The sequence below is a fragment of the Protopterus annectens genome, chromosome 1.part2, assembly GCF_019279795.1.
Source record: "Protopterus annectens isolate FY-2018-M chromosome 1.part2, PAN1.0, whole genome shotgun sequence".
Classification (NCBI taxonomy): domain Eukaryota; kingdom Metazoa; phylum Chordata; order Ceratodontiformes; family Protopteridae; genus Protopterus; species Protopterus annectens.
Window position 1 is genome coordinate 333,559,337 of NC_056727.1, and position 24,639 is coordinate 333,583,975.

The 24,639-nt window shown below is 37.3% G+C and overlaps 1 protein-coding gene across 2 annotated transcripts in view; it reads left to right on the top strand.

Moving 5' to 3' along the window:
* The first annotated feature begins 10,285 nt into the window (after nt 1-10,285).
* The window catches only part of PAX1 (paired box 1), a 47,620-nt gene continuing 33,266 nt past the window's right edge, over nt 10,286-24,639 (top strand). Inside the window, exons 1-4 of one of the 2 annotated variants that reach the window (XM_044056300.1) lie at nt 10,286-10,647; nt 11,452-12,078; nt 13,088-13,227; nt 13,838-14,069. In XM_044056300.1, the coding sequence (XP_043912235.1) occupies nt 10,644-10,647; nt 11,452-12,078; nt 13,088-13,227; nt 13,838-14,069 (1,003 nt within the window). In that variant the 5' untranslated portion in view covers nt 10,286-10,643. Of the gene's footprint in view, nt 10,648-10,904; nt 11,159-11,451; nt 12,079-13,087; nt 13,228-13,837; nt 14,070-24,639 lie in introns of those variants that run through there. The other variant, XM_044056294.1, reaches the window with a different exon arrangement.

Consider the following 24,639-nt stretch of genomic DNA (forward strand, 5'->3'; position numbering starts at 1 on the left):
AAACTGTCCAAGTAGATGGACCAATATTTGTTTGTCCCTTGTGCTTAAACAATTTGTGTATGAAGTTACAATTTTTTTAAGATAAGGTACCACTACTTTACCTTTCACCAGAGGATATTAATGTAGTCAGAAGCAAAGTGTGCTGGATAACCAGAACTGTTTGTATTTTTTCCTAGCTTCCTTGTTTTTTTTTTTAAATGCTATCTACAGTTAAGAAAATCATTAATTTAAAAATCACACGGTGCTAATTGTGTTAGCACAGTACTTGGCAGTGACTCTATGGGCATACACTATAGCTGCTGGTTCTGATACTTTCGTGAAATTAACAAATCTGTCTCATTCCCCTGTGATTTCTCTACAAGGCCAGTGATTTTTATGTTTCATGTCATGCTCTGTTCTCTAAATCATCAGCTTTAGCTTCTACGGAGGAGGAGTTTGAATGGCTGCCTTGTATAGCTGTCATGTACAGGGTAAGCACTTTATGTTGTTCTGTCAGTTCAGTTTGGCATAGGACCTTTATTTCATTTAATGTTCTTAATTGAGAATTATGGTTAAATATGGCATTCTTTATAACTTGAATCCCTGCTAAGACTACATGTGAAAGGTAATCTAGTGACCCTTGAATATATTGAAAAATCATCATCTTGTCTGGGTTCCATGTTATTTCAGTGTTTCTGTATAGAATTCAACAAACCATGTCTGAGGTAATTCCCAAAGGCTCTTCCTTATATTTGTCAATCACAAAGGTATTCTGTCTTATATCTTCCTATATTTGCCTGCTATTGTGACAGTAGTTCAGTTTGTCATATGACTGTAGTAAAAAACAGGATGAGAGAGAGAGAGAATAATACATTTTTAGTGTGAGTCCATGCTTAGCAGAACAGCAGTAGAATTTTAGCTACAATGAATCCATTGTGGGAGCCCTACATAATCTTTCATCAAATTTTAGTAAAGCACTAAATCCTGAGATCAAACCACTGAAACTGAAAGTTCCTAAAGCATAATATCCAAGCAAAGTATGCTTCTGAGTTACCCTCCCCCCCATATAGTGGGGTCTGCACTTATTTATTCTTACTTCATAGTCATGCAGCCATGGAGATTAGTTCATATCTTGATTTAGATGAACTGGAGTTCTGCATTTATCTCTGATGCTCTGCGACCTTGGACTGAGTAATTTAACAGTGAAGGAGATGGGTCAAAGTTACCTGCATGACAGTTTGTTAAGGGGAGTCTTGTAAACGTGTCCCTTGCCATGTACTGCTACAAAAACTTCATTTTGCAAATTGTTTTCAAGCTTGAATTTACTATTTTCAGGACATTGTTTTTTTTTTTAACTTTTAATTTCCAGATTATGCGTTCAAGAAAATATTTATTTGTTAACTGGATAAGTGAAATAGTCCTTTTTGATCCTTTTTCATCCATGACCTGAAGCCAGAAGAACAAGAGTAAATACAACATATGTGTGTACAATTTAATGAAATTGATTAAACGCCATGCTTTTAGAATCTGGAAGGAAATCAGAGTATGCAGATAAAATTCAAACAGACATGAGAAAAACATAAAGTACTCAATCAAGACAATGATCAGACTCAGAACTGAATCCTGAACGCTAAAGCTGTGAGGTAGAAACCTTAATCTAACACACCATACTGCCCACTAGATTTCATTTACCAACAGGGCAAGCAAACTGGTCCAAAGTACCTTTTCAGACCTAACTCAGAGTGAACGGTCAAAAATAAATTAACAAAAGATAAAGAAAAAATGTTTTGCTTAGGTGAATAAATGCTGGGGGGGGGGGTCCATGCTCTTTCCATCTATTCTGCATTTTAGCATTTTGTTAAGCATGGCACTGTGGTAAATAAAAGTCTATTATATTTACTGCACCATTTACATTAAAATAATAGTAAAATAGAGTCTACTGTGTGATCAAAGAAAATTCTTTACTTTGCCTAATAATTTGATTTGAACAGAAATCTGGCAATGTAGCTGTAGATGTACAGAGAAACAAATACTTCAACAAAATGCCAGTGCAGGAAGTAAAATCCTCCCTGCAAAGTATGCTTCTTAGATGTTTATCATTTTTTCCATTTTAAATAAATATGTGCAAAAAAACAGTCACCTTCGCATCTGCCACTTTTTTTTCTGATTAGACGACCTACACTTATGCATAACACCCTAGTGTACCTGATTAACACCCTAGTGTACCTGATTGTCGTGGGCTCCTATTGCTGTAAAACGTGTATTTGATCTTAAACGATGATGTAACAAACCAATCACAAACATGTGATATTAACACATACAGCTCTTATAGTTTGGAAAATGCAAGCTAATGCCCAAAATACCATAATACAAGCAGTATAATTTATCATCTGATAGGAGCATGATATAAATATTTAAAATGGACAATGATTTCATGAACTAACATTTTACTCTGCATGATATTGTTACAAAATCAATAAGGCTCTATTAGTGTATCCCAACTTTTGAAGTCTAAATATCGTTCATTTGTTTAATTTATCCCTGCTTTGTTCTGAAAACTATTATGTGTTATAAAATATCACAAGGTAACACACTTACCTGTCGACAGCTGATGGCTTTACATTAGCTTTATGCTTCTCGTGTGTGTGTGGGGGGGGGGGTGTCTACCCAATATTGTTCTAGCATTCAGAAAGTAATGATCCAGTGAATCTCTCCACTTTGTTAGAACTAAAGGAAGTCGCTGGAAAGCATTGGAAATCATTGGGACTACGTTTTGAGTGCTATAACAACCTTCGTGTTTTATATTCGTTGATAAGCAGAGAGCAAAGTTCTTGACTTCGATCATTCCTGTACACACACGAACATACCATGTATATTGTTCTCCAGGTTATTTCACTTGCGATACTTCTCAACTGTCCCTGATGTTCAGGGATGTCCCTGATTTTGACTCAAATCTTAGCTTTGTCCCTAGGGTTACCACCTGTCCACTTTGCGAGGGACAGTCCCTCTTTGGGCAGTTGAGTCCTGACAAAATATTGTAAAAATGGATAACGTCCTGAGATTTTAGGACCAAATTATTTCCTATATTTTATGTAATAGTTGCATAGAACAGTTATTCTGCATCTAAAATACCTACATGTTATAAGAAACAGAATAAGCAACTAAAATGCTACAATAATAAGCGTTTATTTAGGCAAAAAAGTCAAGTTCTAACCTTTTACTGACCGTGGGTATGTGTCGGCCTGTAAAATCTGATGTTTGTATCAAAAATGTCCCACTTTGGCCATTTGAAAAGGTGGCAACCCTATTTGTCCCTCTTAATCCCTTCTAAAACTAGTGACATTTGGAGGAAAGGCGTTGAATTACACTTACTGAATAATGACAATTATTAAGAGTTATAGACTTCTTTTACTTCAGAAAATCTGTATTAATTCATACGCTCTGATTTTGTCGATGTCTCAAGTTTAAAAGTGTCCCTGATTGTCCCTGATTCTTTTCTGGATTTGTCCCTGATTCTGTTGAAATTTGTCCCTGATTGGTTGAGAGCTATATGATTAGATTACTTCTGTGATGGTTGTATATATCGGCCAGTGCTTTGGCCGCAGTTCATATTTTGATAAGACTACCACGATTCTTAAACACGGGATACATTAGCATATGGCGAAAGCCAACACATTCTGGCTAGGCTTATAAATGCCTTCGGGCAGATAGCCTAGTACCTACCTACTATGAACCTATGTGCGCGCAAGCAATGATAATAGTGAAATTCATAAACATCTAACGCAATATGCAATTCTATTTTAGTTAAAGCACGACTGAGAGAAAAATCCATTTTCAGCGGAGGTCTGATTCGAGTGAGTAGAGACTGCACCGGATTATAAAGCAGTGACATGGCACATTTTACTACATGCATGCATACCTCTCAACTGTCCCTGATTTTGGGGACGCCCCTAATTGTGTCCCAGATGTTAGCTCTACCGCTTTTAATCCCTCCTAAAACTGTTGACTTTTGGAGAAAACGTGTTGAAATACACTTAATAAATAATGGCAGTAATTAAAGTTGTAGATTTCTTTAACTTCAGAAACACGTATTAATTCATATTCCCTTAGTCTGTCAATGTCTCAGTAATACTAATATTTTAAAGGTGTCCGTGATTGTCGCCGATTATTCCTGGATTCGTCCCCGATTTACTTGAGATTTGGACTTGATTCGTAATATAATAATAAAAAAAAATAATAATACATCGGTTAAATGAGGACACTATGCAGTGACTTTATTAATCGTTTGATTATTTTACTCAATAAATTTGATTTTTAAAGCAGGAACTAGTGAAGTATTGTTGATTTTTGTAAAGGCGAACATCGCTCATTCTTTCAATAAAATTATTTCCTTTTAGAAATGTAAAAGCACCTTTTTTTCCTTATTTAAAATCCTTTGCTACAGCTTGTTAGCTGTCATGGGACTTTATTTCTAATTATAGAAATGTGGTGGAAAAATACAATAAGAGTTTAAAATTGCTTAAAGTACGAGTTAAATTCGTTTTAAAAAAAACTACGAAAACAAAATCCACTTTCAAACCCTTATGCACACTTAATTCAATGAAACGAACTTTGCACTCAGATTTTCGCAGAATGTATAGATTTTTGCCTCATATTTTTTTATCTGTTATTCATAAAATTTGTGATTTTCTGGATTTTTGTGGCAAATCAGTCAGGAGTGAATTAACTAAATGGTTATACGCATTTTAGTTTCAGACTTCATATCCTTCACAAAATGTATGGTAACATAATACATTTTGTTCTAGTAGCTTTCTACGTTTATAAGAACAATATTTAAAATGCATCCCTATTTTGAGGCTTTGTACTTCCATTATTTTTGGCTTTGTTCAGATTTGTTGTGCTAAGAACTTGAGAGCTATGGTCATGAACAATGTGTCTCAATCGAAAACGTACAGGGTGGCAAAACATAAACACATACAAAGGCACACTCAAAATAATCACATACTCAAACTATAAAGGTAAGCAAGCAACGGGGTGCCACGCTACACAATCACATTGCATATTTTAACAGACACCTGCCAAATTAATGTAATTTTGCGAGGAATTCAAAGGAAAGGAGGTGAAGATATGTATAGCGTTTTACAGATATAAAAAACACATCCATCTATCGACACACACGCTAGATTAGTAGGTTTTTTATTTAGCCTGTATATTGTTGTGTTTACCCCCCCCCCCACACCCAAAAAAAAGCCCTCTTAGTCACTTACATACTTTTCAGCCTCTTAGAGCAATAAATCTGGACATAGCCCTAAATAATCCGGGGACAAAGTCCCAAAAATATAGACATTTTTTAATTATTGCTCTTACAAACGTATTAAGTAGATAGAATAACAGGTTTTGCATTAGCATGAATTTTCTGAAGGGTGTGAAGTCTGAAACTTAAATTTTCAATGATTTGATAGAAAACCGAAAAATGGACCAAAATATGAGGCAAAAATCTATACAGCTGAGAAGCACTCACTTAGCTGATATTGCGTAACAGCATGTATAAAGCATCTTGTTTTCTTTCCGGGCAATTGTGATCTAACGTGTGGCTTGGCCAGGAGAAAGAAGTAATGGTTATTATCTGGGTTTCCTATTTGTGTAAAGATTATTCACGTCCGCATCTGATTTTCCTTTAAACTGATCTGTGCTCACCGTGTGCAGTGAGTGCGTATATGCGTGTGTGCGTGTATATGCATACCTTTCAACTCCCCTTGATTCTGCAGAAGCAGAAATGTCCCTGACATTGCTTAATATTTGCCCCGCTCTTTGAAAAATATTTTATTTTCTTGTCAATCATTGAGAATTACAGTGAGTCACTTAATACCGGACATTATACTTCTTATTGCTAAGAAAACACAGATTGATGGACAATTCGTTGTTCTATTAGCGTTTCAGTGGCGCTGTGTATTTTTTTAAATATCGCTGATTTTACGCTTTTGTTTTTTCCATTATTCTTGGCTTTGCCTGAAACTGCAGAGCTAAGAAGTTGAGAGGGACGGTGTGTGTGTGAGTGTGTGTGTGTGTGTGTGTGCGTGTGCGCGTGTGCGTGAGTGTGTGCGTGTAAAAGAAAAAGAGAGATAGAAATGCAGAGCTTTTTGAAGAAATAACATACGTATATTAATATAAATCATCCACTAACACTTACTGCGTTAGATACCTTTGTGTATAATTGTATAACATCATCTGTATTTCAAACCAAAGGTACTGATCTCATTATGTCATATGTAATCATTGTTTTTTTTTAAACCAGACTATCTTTCTGACTTGAATTTCTTTATAACCCGATGTATGGTGAAACTCTTTCTTAAACAAACCCTGCATCTCAGAGACAGGGGCTGGCTTGCGTGACTGAGAACGATTCCAGAAGAATATATTGGCACTGTGGGACTCAAGATTCGGGTACCTGTTATCCGCCCTGGATGTTGCAGTGAGTTAGTACATAGAATAATAAAATAAGTACAGACCACTCTCCCACTCCACTCACAAATGCATATATGCATACATAAATACATAATGCGTGCTTTGGATGATTGTGGCAGTAGTTTTGCTTTGCAGAAGAAAAACAAATGACTGTTTACAGCTGTTTACTGTTTTGAAAGCAAAAGTATTGTAAAATGTATCGCTTATGCTTTAACGTGTCAGGAAAACATGATATTATTACTCTTCCCATTAGCTACCCAACGTTTGTGCAAAATAAGTAACTAGATGACTTTTCAGAGGGGCTAACCTGCTTTGCAAAAAAAATGCTAGAAACGCTTAAAATACTCATTCCAATTTAATGATATTCCTCTGCACCTGCTTAAGGAAAAGGTTAAACTATGACTGGATCATGGATCTCAATCTTCTATCAACCAAATGTGCAACATAACCTCTCACAATGTGAATCAAAGAAGCAAAATGTACAACAATTACTACAAGCTGTAAGTAGGGAGCTAACAACATGGTCAATAACGGCTTCTCTGAGCTTGTTAAAAACTGTTTTAATCAATTAACAGAATTCAGTTGTAAGTACGAGTGAGTTTATTTATTTATTTATTTATTTATTTATTTATTTATTTGTTTGTTTACTTGTTTTTAACAATGAATGTGTGACATATTCATTTAGTGTGGGTCAGTGAAGAACGATGAACATTCTAAGACTTATAATGAAGAAAATTCCTCATAAGGAAATACAGCTGAGATATGTGGACTAGTTCAAGTCACTTCATCGAATCATATTACTGGAAGTAACATTTTTGTGGGGAGGGGCCCATTAAACAAATGGTTTAAGAAAGAGGCAGAATGTATTCTTCAAATAAACTGCTACAAATGAACCATATTTCTAGTGCACACAAATATATATATATATATATATATATATATATATATATATATATATATATATCAAAGTTAATCAGTAGTGAAACTTCTTTATTTAAAAATTATCAAAGTTAATCAGTGGTGAAACTTCTTTGTTCTATATTTGAGATTTTATAGAACTGTAAACTGATATGATCTAAAAAGCGATATAACCCTACCTCGGGTTTTAATAACCCAGACAAGTCTGCCCTTAAGAGATTAATGACCATTTAACATAACCAGTAAACCAGGGACGTGGATATAAAATTATTTGCAACATACCCCCCAGCAGAACATTATTAAAGAAACAAAATGTCTAGCATTTTAAGACACTTAAAAGCAATCGCAATAATCACAGGAAATCACACGCACGCATACACGCACACAGATTTAGATATGTGAATATATAGAAAGACGGATGTGCGTGTGTTGTTATGAGTATGCATGTATAGACGTGTGTGTGTGTGGGGGGGTGTACCTTGATCAAAAAGAAATACTGTGAATACATATTAGATCGATCGCTTTTTAAAATATTTTATATGGTTGACCCAGCAATATTTTTGTTTTCGTCAAGCAAATTAAAAAAAATCTACCAAGACTGGCTTTCTGCAAGCGTATATAGAGCGTACTTTCTTTCCTACGCTGCTCTACAGATGCTGATTATAATTTATCCCCGAATTGTTCTCAAAACTATTATGTGAGCATGCAGAAAAAAATGTCCCTATAAAAATACATGCATGTCCCTATAAAAATGCATGCATGTCAATATCTTGTCTCAAACAATGGACTTACTCCTGTGTCTGCACGAATTGATTGGGGTGATTGCTTTATCAGTAAACTATCGTTTTGATACAAGATAAATCACTTAGAATACTGTGACTGTATAAAAATATGTTGACCTAAAAATATAGCAGATGTGAATAGGATACTGTTCCTGTACCCCATCCACAATTGTAAGGACGTTTGCGTATTTCTTTATCTTGCGTTAAAACAGAAATAAACACACGCTTAACATTTAATAGATATGAGTTTGAATTTCAAATATTTCCGGTATTCTATCGACTCATCAATAATGCACATGTATGTATCACACAAGGAGAGTTTTGACACTATTTTTTTTAAATAAAATGTTTTAACAATTTTTTGAATGAATGCATTTCTTTCAACGTGCATTAGATATTTAACAGTTTGCCCAATATGCAATTCAAAACACCGACAATGACAATAAATAGTTACTACAATTAAACAATGACTATGTATTTATGAATTATGTGTGCTCCTTTGGCAGAAAGGATAACCGTTAATGCTCTAATGGTGTAATGTAGTAAATACCTTTCTCTTCGATGTCTAACTTCCCGAACCATGTTAGATGTGAACACAGAAAATCAAAAAGTCTTCTGTTTTTGCCCAGTAACAAGCAACCGTGCAATTCAGATAAATCTTTATATATAATGTGTCATCATTTAAAAGATTATGGTGTAGCTAGTACTGCAAATAAAACGCGTGAAATGTATGTATTTTATCTGTAATATTATAACAGAACACCAAGAACGTCTGCTTCATTTTCATAATATTCTGAATGCGAATATTTTAGTTTCATTTGTTGATATCTTTGAAGACGCTTTCAAGGAAAACGTCTTAATTCGTTTTTGTATGCATGATGACATTCACGCTATTATTAAATTGTGTTCTATGTTTTCCTTTTAGCTATTATGGTTGCACTCTGCCCCTCGTTTTCGCAGGACAGTCCTGATTTGGGGAGCTGTGTTCTAAAATAAGTTGATAAGTAAGTAAATCGATTAATCAATTAATTAATAGTTTTGCATTTAGGAAGAAAAGCAATAAATGTAGCAATCATCTGTTACATTCTATGTGAAACACATTTAAATTGGATAAAACAACAGAAATAACTAAACAGTCTGTAGTATTGGGTAAGAGTGATTTTTCCCCCTGCAAAATGTTAGTAAGAAATGTCTCAGATCAGACATCTAAAAATGACGCAGCCCTACTGGTTATCAAATAAAAATTAATCTCTGTTATGGCGTCAGAATCAGTGACAAAGAATAAAAAATAATGGAGGACAATGCCTACAAATCAAGGATCATTTTTAAATATCACTGTAATTCATGTAGATAGTTAATAAAACATGATTTTACATAGGCATGCATATTCTGAAGAACTGCATATGAAATGCTAATGCCTGTCATTACTTATTGACTTTGACTGTAATCCTCAATAATTTACTCGAAAAAATGTTTTAGGGTAGGGTAGGCACAAACCCATGAATGACACCGTCTTGCCTCTAGGGGCCATGTGTTGAGTAAAATCGGGTGACATTGGCTATGCTTGTAAGGGTTCTTAAGTCGTTAGCCCAGTAATCTCCTATGAACCTATGAAAATATGAGTCAAAATCAGGGACAGCTGAGAGTAATGAACTATATCTAGGTGATTTGACGATGCATATGCAGGTATAAAATTGCATTTGTTGCCGGTAGGAGTGGCTGCCTCTATGTGCATTAGGTTTGCCTTTGTGTTTTTAATGCAGTAGTCTCAGTGTGAGATTTATCTGCGGTGTTGGCAAACAAGCAATGCACACAGCAAGACTTATTCTAAAATTTCACCTCGTTGGAGCAGTAAAACACGTCTTAAGAACTTAAGAAATCGGCTATATGGTTTGTGTGTGTGTGTAAGTGAGAGAGAGAAAGAGGGAGGAGAGACAGAGATGCTCCCAGTGATTTAGAGTGCACTTATAATAGTGTCTAACTAATAGTTATAGTTTAAAGTATAACTAACTCTAAATGTAAGGGGTATATACTAGGATGGCACGATGCATGGATTTTTTGCAGACAAGGTGGTAGGGTAGTCAGACCGCACTCCACACGCTGCACAAAGCTGCCTATAAGAAGTGCAGCTCGGCGGGGATGGTGGGGGAGGGAGGGACCAATGAGTTGGGTCCGCGAGGCTCCTGCGTGACCTGCAGCATTGACGTGGAGGGCGCGTCAAATTGATCTGAACAAACTACAGCCTTCCGGATAGACAAATTTTCCTTAATCGGATGAAGATCACCTTGAGCTTTTGTTCTTCACACACCAGATTGTGTTTTTTTTTTCTCACCAAGAAACAGAGAGAGAAGACAGCTCTTGAAAGGAACCTCCTTCCTTCCCCTTTGAACTGGGCCAGGCAGATTAGGAAGCAACTCTGGCTGGCGTCTTCCAGCAGTAGGAACTAGCAGCTGTTTGTTGTGAGACTCCCGAAAGGTCCTCCATCATTCTTCTGTGGCAATGGGTAAGAAACCGGTTTGGGGATGGTTCAGTGGAACAGAAGTGATAACACAAGCATTAACCTTCACCCTCAGCATAAACTATAATTAAAAGAGTGAAACTGAGCTTTCAAAGGAGGCTCCCACTCAGCAAACCTGTGGTACAAACTCGGGAACTGGTAAACTCGAGTATGTAAGTGGGCTACTGTGTGTCCGCATTCAGTTTCACAAAATAAATGAACAATAAATGTTTAGGCAACAGCAGGCCAATGCTTGGCTCCTGATGAAATGGTTAAGAGCGTTTAAAAGTCATTGGATAATACAACTGTAGTGTACGCTATTATGGTATGGGTGTTTATTTGCATGTGCCTTGATAGATATTTAGATGTGTGTTTGTGTGCATGCATACACACAGATTCACAATATCGCAGGACACCCAGAATCGTAGAAATGAAAAGTATTGAAGGAGCGATTTGTTAACATCAGACATTCTATATAATTTGATATGACAAGAAAGTGCACACATGCACTTTTTAGGTAAGGGTGTATCATTTGTCTTCTGAAATTATTCTAAATTATCTCATACTGTTGCAGAGTGAGAGAGAAGATGCCTGTCGCTACTTGTGCATATAAGCATATATTTAATTTTCTCTTCCATTTGAAAGTTTTAATAATGAGTCACCTTACCTGGATGCAGCTTATATAACTTTTGCTAATTTTCAGTTGGATCCCTGATTGAATTTGTTTACTAACATTTAATTTTCTCGTATCTTTCTTTAAGCACTGCAGTCTACTTATTCTTTTCTTGTTTGCTTCAAACTTTTTTGCAGAACAGACCTATGGGGAAGTGAATCAGCTTGGTGGGGTGTTTGTGAATGGTCGACCTCTGCCAAACGCAATTCGGCTACGTATTGTGGAGCTGGCCCAACTCGGAATAAGACCTTGTGATATTAGCCGCCAGCTCCGGGTCTCGCATGGCTGTGTTAGCAAAATCCTAGCTCGTTATAATGAGACGGGATCTATCCTGCCCGGAGCCATTGGAGGAAGCAAGCCTCGGGTCACCACTCCAAATGTTGTGAAACATATCAGGAATTACAAGCAAGCAGATCCCGGTATCTTCGCTTGGGAAATTCGCGACCGGCTACTTTCAGATGGGGTCTGTGACAAGTATAATGTACCCTCAGTCAGTTCCATCAGTAGGATTTTGAGGAATAAGATCGGGAACCTCTCTCAGCCCAACCAGTACGATGTGAAGCAAGCTCATCCACAGCCAACTCTCTCTTATAATCACATTTACCAGTATTCCTACCCTAGCCCCGTGTCGCCTACTGGAACAAAGATGGGTGGCCCTGGCGGAGTCCCCGTTTCTGCAGGACATGTCAGCATTCCCCGGGCATGGCCGTCGGCGCACTCTGTGAGCAACATTCTTGGCATTCGAGCCTTCATGGAGCAAACAGGTGAGGGAGTCCCTTTTCTACAGATATACATTTTTTTGGGTGTATTTTGTTTAACGGTAGTGTTAAACTTAGGTCTGCCAGCCAGAAGAAGCTTGGCTGTTTGATAACAAAGAATGTGGCCAGAACATTCCATTTCATACTCACACTCTCACATTATTGACCCCCAGTCAGCACTGCATTTAGATTTTACATACTTCTCAAGGAGTTGCCCCCATGCACTTAATAAATGTATGAATTACTATTGGCCCCTGCAAATATTTTTTCAGAGAAGTATTCCTATCCGTAATGCACGTTATGTACAGAACCCAGTGACCCACTATAGTTTAAACAGTTGTAGAAATACTCTGGCCTCTGAGAGCCGCAATGTTTCTGAGAGGTATTCAGAAAAAAACACTCACCCGAGTACAGAGAGTATGTCTACTACACCCTTACTGATGCCATTCACCTCCTTCTTTAAAACACACACACACAAACACACACACTTTTTTCCTTTGCCATTTACATTTTGAATTGTCTACAGGTATGCATTTTTTATTTTATTTTTTTACATTGCCGCATTGCAGACATATTTGTGTGTAAATTTAGGGAAAGTAAAATCCTGGTTATGGTTTAGAATCAGCTGGAGTTAAATTTGCACGAAATGCATATTATCTGCACGCTGTGTTAACTGTTTTTTTTTTTTTTTTTTGGAAGTATATCTTAATATAATATTTCTTGCATAAATGAGAGCAATCCGGGCTTCTTGTAGTAGTGTTTTGAATAATCTTGTGTATAAAAAAAATCATAGAAGCATACGCTTATGATAATTTCAACAAGCAAATGTAGTCACATGGAGCAGATTTGCTTTTTTGTTACCAGGTATAATTGTGAGTTGTGGAATGTCAATGACTGGATAGTTGTGTCTTCTTATATTAGTTACATAGCGGCAAATTCAGAATCAGACCACCTGTCATATTAAAACATCTTCACAGTACTAATTTAATTTCTTTTTTATATGAAAAATATTTAGGCACAATTCCTAGTGCTGACAGCTCTGTCTATGCCCCAAAAATTGAAGACTGGAATAGTGTCAACAGAACATTTTGCACTTCTCAAAATTTAAATGGCATCGACAAATCAACCATTGAGGGGGACATAAAATACCCACAGGTAAATGACAACTGGCTGTGATTTTGTTTTTATTCATTCTGTTGTTAACCTGACTGCTCCAAAAGAACCATTTGTATCCATGATAATACATTCATAATGGTTATAGTACAAGAAAGAATGCCGAAGTGCGTATATAGTGAAGGAAAGGACACTGTAGTGTGTAGAAGCTCTTAAAAGGAAAAATTAGGAAATTTACCGAATCCCCTAAAAAGCTGAAAGCCATCATTTTTAAGATATGCAGTTTGTATTCCGTTCTGTATGACAGTTGATAAAATCAATTATTACACTTGGTTGTGTTCAGTTATCCAATATAGTATTTTAAAATAAAGTAAGCAACTTAATAAATAAGTGCATAGAACACATTTTAATAATACGACAGCGCGTGTCTGTCTGAGAAAATAATATAGTGGTGGTCTTAATCCCCATTTTAAATTAAAAGTGTTATTATCAAGATAATGTTTTAGAGTGACACTTCAGGGCTGCATACGACGTTTTAGAATAATGTATTTATTTTCTGATAGCGTATGTATGGTTTTGTTTATATGTTTATTTATTTCAGCATTGCTGTCTTTGTATATTTATCTTTGTCTCTTTTTTATTATTATTATAGCCGGCTCCTGCCTTATCGACCGTGAGTGGTTTTGTCCCTCCTTGTGCCTACACGTCTTCCAATCACCAGTACGGAGTTTACGGTGGTGCGGCTGGAGGGGCCGGCTTTGTGTCCCCTGGACATCATTGGCAGTCTCAGGGCAGTAGTAGCCTGTCTCATCATGGGCCCAGTATGGCACTTCATGGTAGTGACATGGCGAGCCATATGTCTTTCAAACATCTCAACAGAGAAGGTAAGATCTGTACAGGAATAACCAAGATATATAAAGTTAGACTATTATCATTATCTGTGAGATTGTAATCACAATAGCCCGTTTGCAATCCTATTCTGATAAAGATTGCTTTACTAGAAACACGATTTTATGTGCACAGCAATACCTTCAGGTTTTAGACTGCCCTAAAAATGGGCCCACATTAAATGCTGCAACCCCTTTAAATTTTATTGTTTCAACTTATAAATTAATACTGGCGCTCAATTTAATACTTTAGTCTAAAATGCAACTTAAGTCACTTCTTTCTGGATGACTGAGATTTTCTGATGGACGCCTGCTTCTCCTTAAATAATGTCTTTCTTGTTTTAGAGCTGGACTTACACAGGGAAACCGTTATTAAATCTGCCTGACTAAAATCTTCTGCCATTTGCAAAACAAACACTACGTCCTTCGTGGGCCTGTGTATATCTAAAGTTGTTTTATATGTTTTCCCCCCTAAATGCCACCCAGTACTCGTAAAATGAGCATAAAATGTTCAGTTTTGTCTCTGCTACAATTTAAAAAAAATCTATAAGGTAATTATATATTTAGGTAGGATGTATACTGACTTACACTATAAACGACTCTTTAATAAGTTATGTACTACCTACAATTTTTTTAGATAATCATATCCTTAAGCAGGACGTATACAGGTCTATATATTGTAAAGAACGATTTAATTAAGACATATTCTACGCACAACTTAGAATAATCATGCATATAAGCAGGACGTACATACAAATGTACATACAGGGTATGCTTGGTTCCAAGTTCGTGTGTGTGTGTTGTGCTGTTTGGAACCATACTTCTGACATGTCTTCAACTTTCAGGGGCAAAGTAAAAACAAGACTAGATAAAGGTTTCCATATCTGGGGCATATTTTAAATATTGTTCTTATACCTTTAGAAAGTTGGTGGAGTAACAGGCCTTGCATTACAAACATTTCCTGGACAATATAATGTCTGAAATTCAAGTGTGTCATTATTTAGTTACTGCAATCTTGAATATTTTGACAGAAAATGGTAGATTTTACGAGGAACAACCGCCCAACAAAGAAAGAGACAAAAAATGAGAACATTGCAAACTCAAGGAAATCCAAGAGCTATGTTTTGACCCACACAAATAATCTAAACGCGCGCGCGCGCGTGTGTATGTATATATGTATGTATGTATGTGTATATATAGATATATATATATATATATATATATATATATATATATGTGTGTGTGTGTGTGTGTGTGTGTGTGTGTGTGTGTGTGTGTGCGTGTGTGCGCGTGTGTGTATCTATAGCTATACCTATCTATATCTATCTGTATATATATATATATATATATATATATATATATGTGTGTGTGTGTGTGTGTGTGTGTGTGTGTGCGCGCGCGTGTATCTATAGCTATATCTATCTGTATGTATGTATATGTATATATATATATATATATATATATATATATATATATATATAGTGTGTGTGTGTGTGTGTGTGTATGTATATATATATATATATAGAGAGAGATGTGTGTGTGTGTGCGCGCGCGCACGCTCAGTCTGTGTGCCCGCGGATTGGCTACACAATCTTATAAAAGGCAGGCCACCAATTATTTTATCCAGACTGAAAAGGTAATACACTCCCTTGCACCTATATCTTTTCTAAAGTAAATGGCATACTAACAAATGCCTCTTGTAGAGAATGACTTGTTTCAAAAGTGCACTGCATGCCAGACTTCAGTAGTCTCTTCTTGACAAAATTAACAACGTCTTCTGTTTATAATTGTCATGTTTAATACAATTACAATGCTTTATGTATGTGTCCCTGTATGCTGGTGCGTGTGTGTGTGTGCGCACTTATTTATTTTGCTTGTGTATGTGTGTATTTATTTATTTACTTTGCTTCTTTTACACAGTAGCTAGCAGTAACCACGTTACTCTGTCATTGCTGTATTACTGTCCATATAAGTGTTTTTTTAATGGAATAGTCTGCACAAAACAACGCCGTTGTTTCTTTAACCCTATTCGCCAAAGTCGCTACTTTAAAATATTGTAATACAAGACAATTACATTAGGGAAAACTTTTTATAAGTAAACAATATTTGGTTTGGCACTTTTCTTCTGCTGAGACGTTATTGACGCAGAATGTACAGTTATGGGCTAGATTTTTTTCAGTAACTCGAAGAAAAGGAAGCGGATTACAGCTGCTAAAAATACACTTAAATGAAAACTTCAGTCATCTAATTTTGCACCTTTGCACTCTGCTGTGCAGTACGCTCTGCATTTGCAGCTGTTGCTTAACTTATGCAGGGTGTTCTGCATTTGCACAAGGAGTACTATGTCTGCAACATGTTTACACTGATTTATTTAACTTTGAGTTGTGCATTTCACTAGAATGTGTGTATTTATAAAGTACTGGAAAGATTTAATAAAATGCACGGTTAAATGCGATGTCTGGTATGAAAGGTATTTCCAACCTTCTTTTAAAACATCGCAGAAAACCTCGATAGTACAGCTGAACTCTTACTATGATATAAAACAATGGAAACACTGAAACTGTCAAACATCGAGCTTTGTGATAAGTGCATTGACTGAGGGCATATAAACTGTCACACAAACCTTTGACGTCTGAGACGGCGACTGTATACAGAGGTGCACAATTTACATTTCTTTACCGTTCACTTCTTTGGGTTACCTTTTTTGAGGGGTGGGTTTATTTTTTCAGTGAATTAAGGAAGATATATCACTAAAATGTGCATTGTTTTTAAGTGGATGTTCCCGCTCCTGAACAGAGAACCTTAGATGTGTATGCTTAAGCAAAAGGGGAAAACTTTATAGGCGTGAATCTACAGGAATGCATTTATGCTACTTGATGTCCCAGCACACATTGTTTCCTTTTTCTTTTTTATTACTGATATAATAGCAAAACTTCCACTTGTAGTTATTAAGTCTTATCACTGGCCTTTAAAAAAGTAAGAACCCTATTTTATTACTTTTTCTTACTGGTATGCATATGTACTGACTTCTTAACAGTTAATATAAGAGAATCTTCGTGCAGAATTCTCAGACAAATTAGTACCTAGGCTACGAGGCTTTAATCGGCAGATAAAACAAGAGAGAGTAAAACGAAGACAAAATCACTGTGCATTGCCAAACCGTATCATGTCTATCAGCACTTCAGAGCCAGTATTATCCTTTCACTCGCCTTTATGATTTTGAATACCACTGGTAAGACAAAAGTAGTTGTTGTGTATCCACAAATGCTGCCAACGATATAATAATTACTTTATTCGTATTTCCATATTCATCCATTTACATATCGCAAAATGGCACACAAATAGCTGATACCCTCTTACTTTCCAAGTCACTTTGAGCAGTTACATTTTTGTCAGTACTGAAAGCCATCAGTTGCCCCTTAACTAAACCATAACTACTTATTTTACTAGAAAATAACAGAAACCAAGACATATTTTAAGTTGTTTATTTTGTAACAATCGTCTTTATTTCCCTTAATTTTAAACAAATCATGCTAAAAGGCGAACTCCTTACAGTTTCTCTTGCCATACCTCGAACAGGTACAAAAATATTGAAAAGTAAGTAACATACTGCCAAAAATATGAATACCTAATCAGCAAAATTTGAATACCAAATTGCACTTAACTCTCCATTTCCAGTAGAAAAGTCGGATACTTCTCAGAAACGTAAGTTAAAAAAATGAGTCTGGCAAAGAGACATGAAACTTTAAGTATATTCTCAAAGACATCTGTAGACTTGAATGACATTGCAAAATATTTACCTCGCAATGTCATTTATTTTTGCTTCTGCAAAAAAAAGACGTAAGATAAAGGTAAACTTTCTTTGTTATTAGTGCCACTAGTATGTTGGTCATGTAGTGTGCTCTTTTGTGTACCAAATAGCTTTGAAATTCTTGAGGGGGTTCAAAATTGTGTGAAGGGGTAAATCAAGCCTAAAAAAGATAAAAGATACACCTCAAGGGGTAAATCAGGTCTGAAAACAGATGTGTTCTTCCAAATCAGGCGCGGTTGAGAGGTCTTCCCTTTGCTTATACAGTGTTAATACTATGTTAAAATTCTCCTATGCACACTTGGTTGTGGGGCGGCAGTGGTAACTGTTTACAGAAAAGTGGTTACTATAACATTTTTTAAATGTGAATTGAACTTTTAGCGGTGTGTAATGCAAATGATTATCTTCGGGTCTCTGATCATACCCACTTATTATGTGTTCCAGAAATAGATGCCACAAAATTCACACAGAGAGTGAAGCTCGAGAGATAAATCGTGATATCCACGGCCAGGACACATAATAAATGGCTATGATGGGGGCCGAATTATAAGTCTTTGGAGTGCATGAGCCTTTATGTGCTCTGGACACTTCCAGTTAGAGGAAAAAAAACATCTCAAGTGTTTTAACAGCACTGAAAGACAATAAAGTACTCAGCGGACGCTGTCAGGCAATACCACATATTTCACCCCCCCCCGTGTGTGTGTGTGTGTGTGGGGGGGGGGGGGCAAAACATTAAAATCGGGAAGAGTGTTTAAACATTCCTCTAGTTCATTTAAAAGGCTAACAGAGCAACAGATTCTGCATCTGTATGTATTTTCTGAGCAATACTAAGTATGAAACGCCAATGTTTTACGGAAGGAGGAAGGACAGGGAAACATATGAGACAACCTTAGGGGCAGTTGAGAAGCATGGACAATAGGCAGAAACTGAGCTGTTTAACCTTCTTCCCTGTCCTCTGCCAGCTGGCACTGTTGGTATTAATCCCTATCTCGAGACCCGTTCTTAACAGTGTCGTGTACAAGAAGCCTCTGTTATGAACGGGCCTCGCACTATAGAAGAGTTTAATTGATCCCGATATTGGAGTGTAATCTTGGCGCTCCAGGCTACAATTGTAACTTTTACAGCAAAGTTTGTAATTACTACTGCACACTCAGAAGTACGATTTCCTGCTGGCTAATATCCTGGAGAATTTCCATACCTCTTAACTGTCCACATTTTAGCAGAATGTCCAGATTTTTGCCTCTAATGTTTAGTCAGGGCCGGTGTTAGCATTTTGGGGGCCCCCAGCAAATGTCAAGTCGGGGTTCCCTAGGCACTTCCAGTCTATCACCCTGTCCCTGCCACCTCTACAAAACAACCTTTTAGTTCGTGCTGCAAACTTTTAGGAGTAGTACACACCGATGGATCTGTAGCTTCAGTGCTCTAACATTACAACAGGCCATTATACCACACTGTGTTGGCCCATATCACAAAGGGATATTCATAGTTACTGGCATTTAGTTGCTACAATGATACATTACAACAAACTCTATGTACAGGGCTGGGCTTAGGTGAAATGGTGCCCTAGGTCTAGTGTTTCAGACCCCCAACACACACACATGCACCTACAGTACTCCCCCATTTCCCCTCACCTTGGGCTCCCCACATCATGCACATTACTTTTTCCTTCCTTTTCTCACATTTTGCCTTACTCTTCAGCTTTTTCAATAAGCTATAACTTTCTATATGCTCTGAATTGCATTTTAAATTTTTTTATTAATTTTTTTTTTGGCAATTTTTTCATCCAGTGAAAACGTGAACATAAATTATGATTAAGATGATTAAGGTGATTGTGAGGAAAGTGAAAAAATATATTACAGTAATATATTCTATTTTGTTGTTCCTAGAAAGTATACTGCCCCTACACAAATGATAATAACCTTCTCTGTATACCTCTGAGGTCTTTGAGAAAAGTAAAAGAAACAATGACCACACAATCCTCAGCCCAAACACAAGTTATAATGACCTCCTGTGCACACCTCTAAGATTTGACTGTGATGAAAATTAAAGAAGTAATAACCAGACAGGCATGTTACAAAATATCAAGATAAGATAACTGGCTGTGATTGGTGGTCCCCCATGATCAGGGGGCCCCCAGCAACTGCAGGGTTCGCTGGTGCCTAAAGCTGGTTATATGTTTGGTCTATCCCAAATAAAATTTTGGTTTTCTGGCAAATAATCAGTGAGGATTTATGTTAGTAAATGATTACAGACACTTGAGTTTCAGACTACATATCCTTCAGAAAATGCATACTAATGCAAAAACCTTATAGTATATTACATTTCTAAGTTTATAAGAGCTACATTTAAAATTGTCCCTACTTTTGGGCCTTTGTCCCCCATTGTTATTTGGGTTTGTCCATATTTCTCGAGTTTACAGGTTGAGGGAATGAACTTTCCCTTCATCTGCTAGAATATCCGATGACTTTGTTCATGTCTTTTGCCATGTTGCTGTAAAAACAACCGAAAGCGGGGTCATCAACATATGCTTATTTGTTTGAAGTTAGGCAATTACTAATATTTGTTTGCTTTTGATGTTTCCTTTTACCTGATATGGTTTCACGTTCTGTTGGCACATGCTGGACATCAGATTTTGTTATGCCAATGCGCCTTTTTCATCAAAGCAGCTACAGTACATTTTGTGGCAAAGACAAAGCAACATAACAAAGTTATTATTTGATTTTGTTTGCATAAAAAGCTACAGTTATGTGTGTTAATAATATTAGTTGCCTAACAAACCATTTCACTGTATATAAACCCATTGAGTTGAAGGCCAAACGATATACAGAATTTGTTATAAAATAAATTATCTACATTCTTTAGAGTTAACATAGAAGCTATGTTTTCTTCATTATCGATATGGTTTCTGTACATTAATAAGGCTTCCGCGTTATTCTACTTGCTTAGTAATTATTTTGTAATATGTTACACCCCTAAATGGCTTGATGGTGAACGCCATGTTGATTGGATTTGTTTTTCACACACAAAGTGTTCATGACATAGTCTAAATCCAATAAATGTGATAGTTTGTTTTCCCCTTTGGTGTAATGATGGTGCTATGAATCACTGATGTCTTAGTGAGTCTCTGCAAATAAGTAAATATTTCTCATTACTACTGAAGTTCTCTGATTTTTGCTAGCTGTAGCTGCTGAAAAGCCTTTTATGGTGCATTTAAATTTTATGTCAGGAAAAACAGGTAAACCACAAGTTCTTTTTACGTGTGTGTGTGTGTGTTTGTGTGATCCCTACAGATGTCTTTATTAGGAGTCATAGGTTCAGAGGTGTATACTAGGCTAACAGCCACAAAAGCCTTTATAAGCCTAACCATGCAACCCAAAAGTGTCCCATGAATTTTTGTATCTTAGACATTTAAATAAGGGGTGTATGTTAGCTCGGGCATGATTTACTGACCTCAGTCAGGAGTAATTGCTGTGCCGATTTATCTATGACTGACAACTAAGACTTCAAAAATCCATAAAGGCATTTTTTTCCAACGAACATTTGGTATTTCATACAGCCCTTAGTCTTCTACTATTATGTGGGTAACAACACTTCAGTCAAAAGTTATTAAACTTACCAGTTTCTTAATGTAGTCTTATAATATAATGAATTTCTAATATTCACATCAGGATTTCTGTCACAGCTAATGCTTTATAAAAGAGTTTCACTTTAAATATTATTTGTGCTTTAAAGCAATTTAATGACCTCAGAAAGACACAGGCCTAGGTTGCAAAACTATGGATAATGAATAACAGTAACCCTTGTTGGTCAGGTCTGACCATAAGCTAATCACCCTTGCTATCCACATCCCTCCCCCACCCCCCAGTAAGGAAACCTCTGTAAAAAACTTCTCCAAAGCCAACTTCATGCTACTCAAGTCAGAAGTGACAAACCTTATGACATCCATACAGATGGGAACTGAAGGTTCGACAGCTGAATCTTAGACTAAGGCACTGTACGAGCACATCCACTTGTGCATGAACTGTGCCATCCCAAATAGAATCAAGATGCTCTCCTCCAAAAAAAGGAAGCCAATCTGGTGGTCTCCTGCCATAAACAAACTTTACAACAAAAGGAAGAAACTGTTGCAGAAAAAAGGAAAATCCCAGGATGCAAAAAACTCCCTTACCATCCTCAGTAAGAAGCTGAGATCCCTCATAAAATCCTCCAGAGCTAGTTACGAAAACAAAATTGCCAAAGATTCCAAAGACAACCGTGAGACATTCTATAGCTATGTCAAGAATCTAAATGGCAATGCTCTTATCTGCTCTAAGCTACAACAGAATGGCATTAAATATACTGATCCCAAGGATATTGCCAATATCCTGGCAGATCGATTCAGTTCAAACTTCACCCCCCTCTCACCCTCTAAAGGGCCCATCTTAATACGAAAGATTGCCAAAGTCTGATAATAATGGCCACACAGGTAAAAAACACACTCTCCAAAGCTAAGAATACAGCATCCATGGGACTAGATGACATCCTGGGCTGTGTACTTCATGAACTACAAAATGAAATGGCACCTCACCTAAGTGTCATGTTTAATCATAGCCTCACCTCAGGCTTCGTGCCCACTGAGTGGCACACAGCTAGAGTTATCCCACTCCACAAGAAGGGATCCACCTTGGATCCTGGGAACTATCACCCATCAGTCTGACGAGCCTGATCTGCAAGGACATGGAACATATTATCATGGAACTTATAAACAAAGACATTGGCAAACTTCAAACACTGAACTGCACCCAGTTTGGGTTCGTGAAGGGCTGATCTTTTCTCCTGAACCTGAATGACTTCTTCGAATCAGTTTCCAGAGCTGTGGACAAGAGTAAAGAGGTCCACACAGCCTATCTGAACCTCACCAAGGCCTTTGACACCATCCCCCACTCTAGAATCATAGATAAACTTACTAAACTGGGCATTAATCCCTGCGTCATTCGATGGGTTACAAACTGGCTTACTGACAGAACCCACACTGTAAAAGTAGCCGACTCCAAATCCAGCTCCAGACAAGTGACAAGTGGAACACCTCAGGGTTCAGTCCTGGGACCGCTCTTGTTTGGCATCTCCTTCTCTAAAGTAGAGGCCAACACTAAGGGACTCTGGCTAACAAAGTTCGCAGTTGACTGCAAACTGGGAACCATTATTGAATCCCCAAATGATGTGGATATTCTACAAAAGGGCCTTACAGAAACAGTTACTTGGTGCAAGAGCCATGCGCTCAAGCTCAATGCCAGGAAATGTATAGTTATCCCCTTTGGGAAAAAACATGTACTCATGAATTACCACATAGGTGGCAGTACACTAAACACCAAAAGTGTGATAAGAGACTTAGGGACACAGGTGGACAGTGGTCTCACCTTCGATAACCACATCACTACAACAGTCAGGAAATCCTTCTATGTGGCACACCTCATCACTAAGGGCTTTTTATCCAGAAAAAAGGAGGTCATTGTCCCACTGTACTCATCCCTCATTAGACCCATTATAGAATGCAATGCCCCATTTGGTACGTACCTCTCAAGACATCTGCAACAACTGGAAAGGCCACAGAAACACCTCACTAAAAGAATCTCAGGCCTAAAGCAGATTCCCTATGCTGACCGTCTAAAAAAACTCCAGATATACTCTGTCGCATATCGTCTACTCAGAGGCGATCTCTGCTTAACATACAAGGCCATGTCACACCCAGAGCTGTTGGACATGCTACACTTAAAGAAATCCCAATCCTTTGGAGCCACATGCTCCAGGGATCTAAACCTTGTCATCACAATGAACAAAACATTCTGGAGGGATAGGTTCCTGACCCAGAGACTCCCTAGACTCTGGAATAGAGTGCCCATACATGTCAAGCAGAGCGCCTCTTTGGCCCTCTTCAAAAGGAACCTTGATGATTGAATGGGAGATAGAAAATTCACCCCGGGGATCATGTCAGTCACCCTCCCTGCTAGACAGGGGTCCAGGGAAGTAAATATTGTAGGAAGAAATAGCTAGGGAATTGTTATGGCTAGGCTTGTATAGACCCTGGGACCGATAGCCTAGTACCAACCTATGAACTTATGAACAGCTGTAAAACCCCATGATCTTTCCTTTGTTGTGTACACTGATACAAATTCCCTGTCACAAAAAATGTGATACTTGGGTAAGAATTGTCCTTCATATGATATATTGAAAAAACAAAACAAGAAGAAACCAAAAAAAAAAATGAGGGACACAACACTGTAATTAAATGATTTTATAGGAGGAAATAAAATAATTATAGGTTCATAGGTAGGTACTAGGCTATCTGCCTGGGGGCACTTATAAGCCTAGCCAGAGTGTGTCAGCTTCCGCTGCCCCATTGATTAATTAACTGAGCCTCTGTCAAGAAGAGCCAATGAAGTGATCCCAGGGGTGTATTTTCTGTTACCCATCCACTTGTCAAGGTTTCTCTTGAAGAGTATTAGTGAAGGGCTCTGCCTAATGTAGTTAGAAATTTTTTTCCAAAAACATGGGGAGTCTCTGTGACAGGAATCTATCCTTCCAGCATGTTCTATTTATTGTTGTGTTGAGGTTTAGCTCACTAAAGCGAGTGGCTTGCAGTGACTTGGATTTCTTTAGGTGGAGCATGTCCATTAAATCTGAGTTGGACATGGCTTTGTAAGTCAGGCAGAGATCACTTCTGAGTAAGCGATATGCCACTGAGTACAGCCGAAATGCCACTGAGTACAGCCGGAGTTTTTC